Source organism: Perissodus microlepis, chromosome 5 (genome assembly GCF_051167445.1).
Source record: "Perissodus microlepis isolate ML-2025 ecotype Zambia chromosome 5, ASM5116744v1, whole genome shotgun sequence".
Classification (NCBI taxonomy): domain Eukaryota; kingdom Metazoa; phylum Chordata; class Actinopteri; order Cichliformes; family Cichlidae; genus Perissodus; species Perissodus microlepis.
In genome coordinates this window covers 14469439-14478921 of record NC_140465.1, presented here as the reverse complement: position 1 = coordinate 14478921, position 9483 = coordinate 14469439, and the positions used below count along the sequence as shown (strand labels likewise).

At 42.0% G+C, this 9483-nt stretch overlaps 1 protein-coding gene across 3 annotated transcripts; it reads right to left on the bottom strand.

Annotated features, from left to right (window-relative positions):
- Positions 1-306: 306 nt before the first annotated feature.
- Positions 307-8213, bottom strand: mdm4 (MDM4 regulator of p53). 3 transcript variants are annotated; one of them, XM_084928066.1, is made up of 11 exons: positions 8000-8213; positions 7360-7447; positions 7202-7276; positions 6954-7087; positions 6786-6835; positions 6270-6334; positions 3628-3724; positions 3394-3554; positions 3038-3232; positions 2853-2921; positions 307-2765 (listed from the first exon to the last, which is right to left on the bottom strand). In XM_084928066.1, the coding sequence occupies exons 2-11, from the start codon at positions 7429-7431 to the stop codon at positions 2196-2198; spliced, it is 1488 nt and encodes a 495-aa protein (XP_084784192.1). In that variant the 5' UTR covers positions 7432-7447; positions 8000-8213; the 3' UTR covers positions 307-2195. The 3 variants fall into 3 exon arrangements, with proteins under 3 accessions (XP_084784192.1, XP_084784195.1, XP_084784193.1); XM_084928069.1 differs by having other exon boundaries at positions 3038-3217; XM_084928067.1 differs by lacking the exon at positions 8000-8213 and adding an exon at positions 7537-7814.
- Positions 8214-9483: the final 1270 nt, after the last annotated feature.

Here is a 9483-nt window from a genome sequence, read left to right as displayed (position 1 = left end):
ACAGAAGTTGGATAGCAGTGGTGTTACAGAGGCATACACAGTCGAAGGCAGGGCGTATGCCCCAATTCTCAAGAACAGGACAAAAATAAGGCAAGCACGAGTAAGCAGGAGATGAACAGTGAGTAAGCAGAGGAGAGTCGCAGGTGCTGGAGCCCAGTCAAGGAGGAGAGGATACATGACAGCTGGCCTGTCACACACAATGACTTATTCAACTAAAACACACACACACACACAGTTCACCAGTGGGTACTGTACACCAACTGTCTCTCTGGTGAAGTAGTGAACAAAGCAGACAATTCCCAACTCTTTCTCGCTTAACAAAACATGTTTATTCCATAACAGATAGGAAAAAAAAAAAAAAAAACAAAACCCTATAACTGCACCATGTTTTAGAACATTATGGTCTTAATGTGACAAATTGGGATGTGTTAATCAACCAGTATCACTGGTATTAAGTGTTTCATTTACATGAGGTCTGTATTTAATGGGAGCCTTTTTCCCCTTGATGTACAATGCTAATACTTGTTACAATCTATAATTCATCTTTTATTGCATTTACATTACTAATATAGCTCTGACACCAGCTTGGCGCTGGATCTGATTAAGAGGCATGCTCTATATATCCATTACATGTTATTACAGGGACTGTACAGTTTCTGTAGGCAACGGTTACAAGACTGAAACCTCTCTCCACCTCCTGGCGGAAAGACTAAGCACAAGTAAACATCAGCTCAAACACTTAATATACACACTGTGTTACGCAGAGCCAAAGTTAAATGCCTAAAAGTCACTGAATAATAATGAACAATGTATTTATTCAAGACCGTTCACACACACTCAAAAAGTAGCATCTATGTGGTCCACCATCTTCAAATAAAGCTGAACAATCCAAATAAAATCTATAATACACATTTCTGTATAAAGTCATTACATGGCAGTGTAACGCTTAAAATAACCCCTGTGCAGCCATTTTCACTGAGGGTACACCTGGTAACTCAGCCGGTTTCTTCTCTCTATTCTTAAATTACAAATGCAAATTAGATTTTTTTTTTTTTTTTTTAACAAGTGCACCATTTTCTGTTTGCTAGGAGCTGACCACAAGTAAAACTGAATAAATAAATTAAATACAATACCTACATTTTAAACAGGTTCCAGATAAGAATCTAAAGTACTCCGAATTATAATATTTAAACATGAACCAACAACATTATGACATAACTTACTGCAGGCATAGCTGTCAGAGGTTTGACAATTGTACATACTGAACACGTTAACATCAAATTACCAAGGTTCAACAATTACGGTTAATACTTCAGCTGTGCATTACGGTCTACGTTTACATTTCTGGCTGCAAGAAACTAGACTTAAGTCACCATTGTATTTCACAATACATTCACATGTGCTGAGAGTACATTGATTTTGGGAGGAAACTTTCAAGCCTGAAACATCTAAAAACAGATTTAGACTTTGTTTCTTCCTTCAGCTGCTTTAAAACTTACATTTTAAAGCTGTTATGTAAAGAGATGCAGGAGGGCTTAAGACAAAAAAAACAAAACCCACAAATAAAGGGACAGCTCAAAGAGACCTGTACTTGCATACCTGCATTTATTATTCTATTCGGTTTCTGTCCAGATGGACAAAGTAAATTAATGAAAAACTTAAGGAAGCACATCCTAAAATTTCCAGAAATAAAAATCAGCACTATGAATTTTAAGAAATAATGAAGAAAAAAAAAAAAAGCCATAAACTTTTAGAGGGAAAAAAACAACAACAACAACACACAAAAAACAAACAAAAAAAACCCTTCATAACATAAAATAAAAACTCAAACTGTGTGTGCCTATGTGATAGTTTTAATAAATAAATAAATACATACTTCTGGATTTGTATGTCCCTTATTTAAATGTGGCACCAAAACAAGCATTTCGTATAGTGAACTGTTAAGACTGAGGTTTCGTCTAACAATACTTCAGAGGCAGTGTGACTCAAATAAACCATGCAACAGAGCAAGATTCACCAAGTGCTATATTTTGTCTCTTTATAAATTTGACAGTAAGGTGCAGAGATTTTATGAGTCCACAAGCAAAGACTGGTACTAGGAGCTATGCAGCTGTATGGTTGAATGTTGTTGAAAAGTTTGTATTGTGATTTTTTTGGTCAGGTCCCCAGGACTTTACAGATGGGTTGTGTGCCCTTCACAGGATGAATATTTTAATAACCTTCTGGATTATCTTCCCACATCCTGGACAAGGAGCCTGGAACTTATGTAGCCTCCTTGCACATGGAAAACAGGTAAGCAGGTGAGCAGTGCGTCCGTGTATAATATTTCCATTACGTGGCCGCACTCGACAGAGCTTGCAAGGCTCCAGCAGCGCCTCAGGCCTAACGTCCTCAACCTCCATGCCCAGATTCTCTTGACTGTCTCCTTCAGAGAGCTGCTCATCTTTGTGGAAGACAGAGGGCCTCGGACCTTTGCCTTTTCCCTTTACCATTGTTGGCAACGGTCGATCGGCAGTGGAATGTGAAGGGAGGATGACAGGATCAGAAACCGTCCTGCTGCAATCTGGGACATCAATGCCCGTGTCGCTGTCATCTTCCTCATCGTGGGTAATGAGTGAGCTGCATGCTGGGATGTCAGGAACAGAAAGGGAATGGGCAAGCCGAGGGACATCTTTATACCAGTTCTTCCTTAGAGCCCAGCACCGAACACAGTACCTCTGGAGAGGTATGTTGTATTTTCGGCACTCTGTGCACTGCCATGCATCCTAAGATATAAACACAGCATTCACAAGGCTGATATAGTTTTAAACAATGGCTGTAAATGAATAAACTGAGGCTCAGGAGATACTGACCTGTGTGGAGATCTCTGTATCAGTATCATCACTCAGACACTGAGAGTCTTCATCTGGCTCCTCCTGCATCTAATAAATACACATCAGATCACATCACCTCTCCACATTTCTTAGTGAAAAACATTTTATTGGCAGGAAAGAAATATATTACAAAATTTAAAAAAAAGAAAAGAAAAAGGACATACTTCTCTGTCTGCTTTGTCCTCCTTCATTCCCCCATCATCATCCTCCAGTGGAGGCTCTCCTTCTCTGCTGCCTTCTTCCAGAGCAGCCTCTTTCATCTCCACACTCACCTGTTCACTCTCGCCCTCGGTGAGGAACCAGAGATCGTCAGTGGTGTCCGACACAATGGCCGTATCCTCTTCCTGTGCAAGAGACAGCTGACACATCAGTCAGACCACCACTGTTATGATCCGATTTTTGCCATTTGTCAACAAATAATGTCTGTTAGTTTTCCTAAGCTTGAAACCTCTAAAATGAACCTTATTGCCCATTTTAACGATACTGGGTGGACTTTCTAGCAGCACGTGAGGTGTCTTACTTGGTTTGTGTGGATGTCAGTGGAGCCATTGCTCCTGCGGCTGTAGTTATTACGGAGATTACCCAGAAACCACCAGGGCAAGCCAGAGAGGTCCCACTCATCCAGAGTAACATCCAGCTTGGGTCGCTTGCAGGCTGAGCGTTGCAAACCTTCAAGAGAGTCTAAGGAGGTTTTGAACATTTAAACAGTGTCTTGTAACGAGGCTGTTAAGTGTGCAATGGACTATTTGATTACCATCATCTGGTTCCCGAGGTCGTCTCTGGGAGGGAGTCTGCAGGAGAGGCCCATCACTACCAGCCTCCAAACCTGCTTTGACCACACCTCCACACATCTGTAAAGGAAGAAAATGCAAATGCAAGAAATTAGAACACAGAGCCGTGACTGGGTACTTGGAGGACTCGCAGCTCCTTTTCAACATGGCCTCTGTTTACAGGTGGGGTGGGACGGCACAAGGGACAAAGGGCTGGGCAATTTGGGTAAGGGCCAGTGGGGAGGGAGTTCAAAATAATTTAGGATATAAATGCAAACTGAAATGTTGAGTGCTGGGTAAACAAAGCAGAAAGCAAAGGCAAGGAAAGCCAGTATACTAACAGACAGGTGAACAAACAAGAGCATGATCACACAATCCACCGCAACTCTAAATTCGTTGGATTTAATACATTTATTCCAAGGTATGTACTGTTGTCTCATTTTTTTTGCTTAAATGAACAATTTGGCACATTTGTCAAAGCAAAGAAACAGACGCACACAGAATTTAAGTCTAAAGTAACATCTACCAGACAGTAGGGGTGCAACAATACTCGTATCGATATTGAACCGTTCGATATAGTGCTTTCGGTTCGGTACGCATATGTATCGAACAATACAAATTTTTTAATTTATTTTATCAACTTTCCTTCTGACGATGCTGTCTGTGTTGAGTGCTCAGTGGATCTGCGCTCGACAGTGCAGCCTAGGCAGAGTAGTCGAACGCAGATTCACTGACCGCAGGGCAAGCTAGCGAGACAGATGTTAAGCTCTCCTTGCAACATGGCAAATTGAACCTCCCCCACCCTCATTCAGATCTGGCCTTTGAAACTATTTTGGTTTTCATGTGACGTATGACCCTGAAGGTAAGCGCGTCATGGACAAAAGTAAAACAGTATGTTGGATGTGCCACGCAATGCTCAATTACATTGGTGGGAACTAGTGCGTTAGCGCAGTTAGCTCGTTAACGTGTTGGCCGTCCAGCCCCACGCACGGGGCGATCCGCGGTAGCTCGTTAACGGAGATTTGCCGTGTTGTGGCGTTAACGTCATTTCAACGAGATTAACGCTGACAGCACTAGTGGGAACACAATGATTATGACTGCACATTTACGCCGACATCATCCTAGTGCAAAGACAAGTGGAAGCAGACAAAAACAACAAGCACGCATGCTACAAACTTTACCCGAGTCATTTAGACAGCCGTTAGCACGTGAGTCTCCTTATGGGGACCTGATATGTTTAATATGCTGCTGAGAATATAGCCCAGAAGAAGCGTATAGTATAGCTTTTATTTTGGAAAGAGCCATTTCTCTGTAATAAACTCTCTTTTCTAAAGATGAGTGATTTCTCGATCAGATAGATTTATTTTTTTTCTTACTTTGTTGTTTCAGCAACATTAAATTTAAAAACTGTACTTTTGAGTTAAAATATATATTTATAATTTTAATAAATGACAAAGGCATGAACATTTTTTGTATCGAAAAAAATATCGAACCGTGACACCAAAGTATCGAACCGAACCGTGAATTTTGTGTATCGTTGCACCCCTACCAGACAGATCTATTTTAATCACTAAAATGTAACTAGGAAATATGCAAATTCAACACTTAAATTATCATCTGAAATTTGATTCAATAGCATTCTGAGATTGTTGTGGCACATGCAGCAACCTTTAATTTCATAAAAAGGACAAATATCTTACTATAGCTCAATGTTGCGGCAAACCAAATTATATACAAGCCACGAAGTAAGATCAAAGAGGATTTGGGGAGGGATTGGAAAGAAGGGTGCAGGAACGTGGGATTAGGTGAAAAGGTTTAGGGCAGTCAGACCTGTGGGTGATCAGGAGCTGTGATCCTCCAGTTCGGAGCAGAGAAGAGAACTCTGATACAGACAGAGACAGTGACTCTGCCCCCCCATCCAATGGGTGGAACTGGTGGGTCATAAAACAGTGATGAAAAGCCACCAGACCAAACCAAGAATGGGGTTGTACAGAGACGGTGCCACTCTGTACAACTGCACACCAACGAAGACAGCAGCCCTTACACCACCTTCCCCAGAACACACAACCCAGTAGAAACTAAACTTATACTTTAGGCAAAGCACTTTAAAACAGAGCCCAGCCAAAATAAGATTTTTAAGACTGATACTTGGGGATTTAACCTCTAAATAAATTATTGTCAGAAAAAAAGACAACTTGTTATGTGTAGTTATTTGTGAAAAAGCAAACTGTTGAAAAATGATCTTGTTTTATTATGACAATAAGTCATGAAGTACCAGTTCATGCTCTGCATAACTGCTCTGACCATCTAGGTATGTTTGCTGCCAGCAGGGAAGTTGCAGAGTGCCCTCTGGTGGACAAACTATGGAACATCAACACTCAAGACATGGTTGAAGCACACTTCTCCGTCTCCTCTTTACTTTTTAATTCATCTGCAGTTATAAATGCCAATATCAATATATGTATAAGTAGCTAAAATTGTCTGATATATCAGTCGGGCTCCATTTAAAGGCATTATCTGAGTGGCTGTGCACTTAGTTTGTGACATTGTTACAAAAAGTTGTGTGTAGTGAAGCGAAAGCAGGTAAGGGTCTCTGTTTCTTCTGAGCACCATGCTTCAGCTTTACCTGACCACGATCCTCCACTCCGCCATCTACACATTCACGGCCCACAGAAAGATTCTCTGCAGCGTCTGCATTTCAAATGAGACACAGTAACAGAAAAAGGACATCCCCCCCTTTAATTATAGCATTGCACACTCTCACTAAGGCCCTTCAGATATGAAGTTTAAGCAGGGGAAAGGGGTCCATCTGGGACTGTGCAGGATCCCCACATCCTCCAAGCGATGGACAGCCTTTCACAATCACTCATAATATAGTCAACAAGATGGTCTTTGAATATACATGTAATGTTGGTATACCCACAGATCTTCTCATGCAATTTAAAAAAGCCATAATATGATGCAAATAACAGTGAATTCAACAAGGAGCACAGGAAGAGACATACTTTGACTTCAGACACCCACAAATGAATCCACAGATTGTTTTGTTTTTTGTTGATTCCACCTAACAAAAATATAATTTCACGGAAAAAAAAAAAAAATGTGCAAAGGACTTAAATCAATAAATGAAAGAATCACTTACCAGCACAGTCAATAACAACCAAATACTTCTTCAGCATTTCATACACTGGGCTGTAAAATGGGAATACAAGCATTTAAAATTAAGATTTTTCTTCTTTTTTAAAAATGTATAGTCCAGATACACAAAGCAGAACCAACAGTGAGCACAGGTTTTGGTTAAGGTAATTACCTCGGGTTTTTAACAGAGAAGCTCTCCACTTCCAGCAGCTCTCCCAAAGGATCATCCTGGCAGTGGACTATGTGCTGCCTCTGTTTGTCATACAGTTGCTTCCCCATGATGTATTGGCCCAAGTAGTGCATCACCTACACAAAGCAGAAAATTTCATATGTACAGGCTACATTTGTACCTTTGGAATGACCACGTGACCGATAGCTCTTTGTCACAGGTCTTTTTCAAAGTCATACTAGACAGCTCACCTCTTTGAGCGTAAAGACATCCTCCTGGGCTCCAGCCACACGCAGTATTTGCAGGAGAGGGGCTTTTGGTTGCACCTAAATGGACAACAGCACCGCCGCTTAGCATCACATGTTATATATGAGGTAACTGAATGCTTGTAGTTGCGTCTTAACTGCACCTGATTCCCTTCTCCCGGTAGCGTCCTGCATGACGAGCTTGATGCCGGAGTCTGGGCTGGTAGGGAGCTCATAGTAAACGAACGAAAGCTGCAAAGCAAAAATTACAACACGCATTATAAACGACTCACCACACTCACCCATTCAGCAGCATTCCACAGCTTGCTATAGTCACTGACTTTGCACATCCCACGCAACACCAGCGCCTACGGCGCCAAACGCAGCTTAACAATGTCAAGTTATTGACAGACTAAAAAATTCTGACAACGTTTATAGTCAGTGCCAACTAGGCCGAGTTAACTTCCCAATCTGAAACCGTCATGGCCTGTCACTTCTCACACTATTACTTTCCCTTTGGCGCCCTCACACAGCAAAACTAAACCAGGCGAGCCAACGCCGAACATATGGCACAAAAATGTAAAAGTATAGGTATTGCTGTGCACACACACACACACACACACACACACACACACACACACACACACACACACGTGAGCTGCAGCCTCTCTAGACATCTCTAGCAGGTGGCAAGGCTGCTATCGCTACAGGCAAACGTGTTAGCTAACATAGCAGCAGCGCTAACGATGGCTAACTTTGGAAGCTAGCCAGTTACTCAACAATTCGCTCCTAATATTAACTCACCGTGAGGAGCTGACATTACTTCACAGCCAGTACATTGCTCCGGGCGCAGTATTGGCTTAACAGCTGGTCCGCATCGTAAAGACGTATGGAAAACTGAAATGCTGTCTTTTTAACACTAGCTAACGCTAGCAACCAGGAGACAGTTAGCTGAACTACAGATTCAAAATGATGACTGTGGCTACTCAACTTCCGCATGAGAAGCCAGAATATGGCTCCCCCTACTTTTTAAAAATATTACTTACAGAAGCATTTTGCCCTTTTTAAAACAGTCTTTTCAGATTAAAAGCATGTTATAAAATACAGTGATTAAAAAAAAAAAAAAAAAAAAAACCTTCAGCGAAAATACCCTGTTCAGTTTAGGAAGCGTTTATGAAGCATAAACCACGGAGTCCACTTCGAACGGTGACAACACGCCATCCCAAGAAAGGAATGGTTTTGCTGGTTGTGGCCACAGACCTCTCCAGGCCGCAGGTTTTAAATATCACCCTGGGTCAACACACCTGAATCAAATGATTAATTCATTATTAGACCTCTGGAGAGCTTCAAGACATATGGAGCCATATAGCTAACTATTGAGGAGGTCATTTAGCCATTTAAATCAGCTGTGTTGGATCAAGGACACAAAACCTGCATGACACTGGCCCTTAAACCTGGAGTTCCCCCTCACCCCTGCCTTAGAAGAAGAAGGCTCTGTTGAGTGTATTGAAATCTGCAAAGACGACTGTTGGCAGCATCATCACTGCACTACACCAGCAGATGCTTGGAAGACGCTACTCACCCTGCACACATTTATTGCACTCCCCTCAAGTAGGAGGCTGTAGTGCAGGAGTGGTGAATCAAACAATTAGTTCAATACCAGGCCTCTGGAGAACTTCAAGGCATATCGAGCCATTTAGCTATTTAAATCAGCTGTGTTGGATCGAGGACACATCTAAAAACCTGTAGGACACCAGCCCTTGAGGCCTGAAGTTGGACGCCCTTGCTGTAGCCCATTCAGCCTGCATAGGTCCAGCTCCATGGTGATGACACATACATTTGTGGTCTTCTGGTAATGAACTATTCATTTGATTCAGGTGTGCTGACCCAGGGTGATATCTAAAACCTGCAGGACACCGGCCCTTGAGGCCTGGAGCTGGACAATCCTGGACTACAGGAATCATCCCGTGCTACAAGCAGTGACTAACAAGGAGTCAGCACCTGCAAAGCCATTCACTTCATGAGAATTGTCTTGTTGTTGCCTCTCCAGTGCGTCTGTTGTCACTTTCATTTGCACCAACACAGATGAATTGGACACAGAGTGTTTTCTGCCTCCTAACTGCACAGGCTCATAGCTCTGAAGTTAAAAGGACTTTGTGTTATGCTGTGATGACTGAGCAACCCCTTAATTCTTTTTGAGCGCTGTCCTTCTTTAGCAGGCAGCTGGCACTCAACAAAAAGCGCAGCTAAGTAAGTGTAGCTTTCATTTACCTACACATTATAAAATC

Coding starts and splice junctions, on each gene's coding strand:
- mdm4 (XM_084928066.1), bottom strand. CDS start 7,431: ATGAGCTCCCTACCAGCCCAGACTCCGGCATCAAGCTCGTCATGCAGG. Junction 6,335..6,785: donor GGTTGTTATTGACTGTGCTG/GTAAGTGATTCT, acceptor TTTGAAATGCAG/ACGCTGCAGAGAATCTTTCT. Junction 3,725..6,269: donor GAGTGGAGGATCGTGGTCAG/GTAAAGCTGAAG, acceptor CTTCCTTTACAG/ATGTGTGGAGGTGTGGTCAA.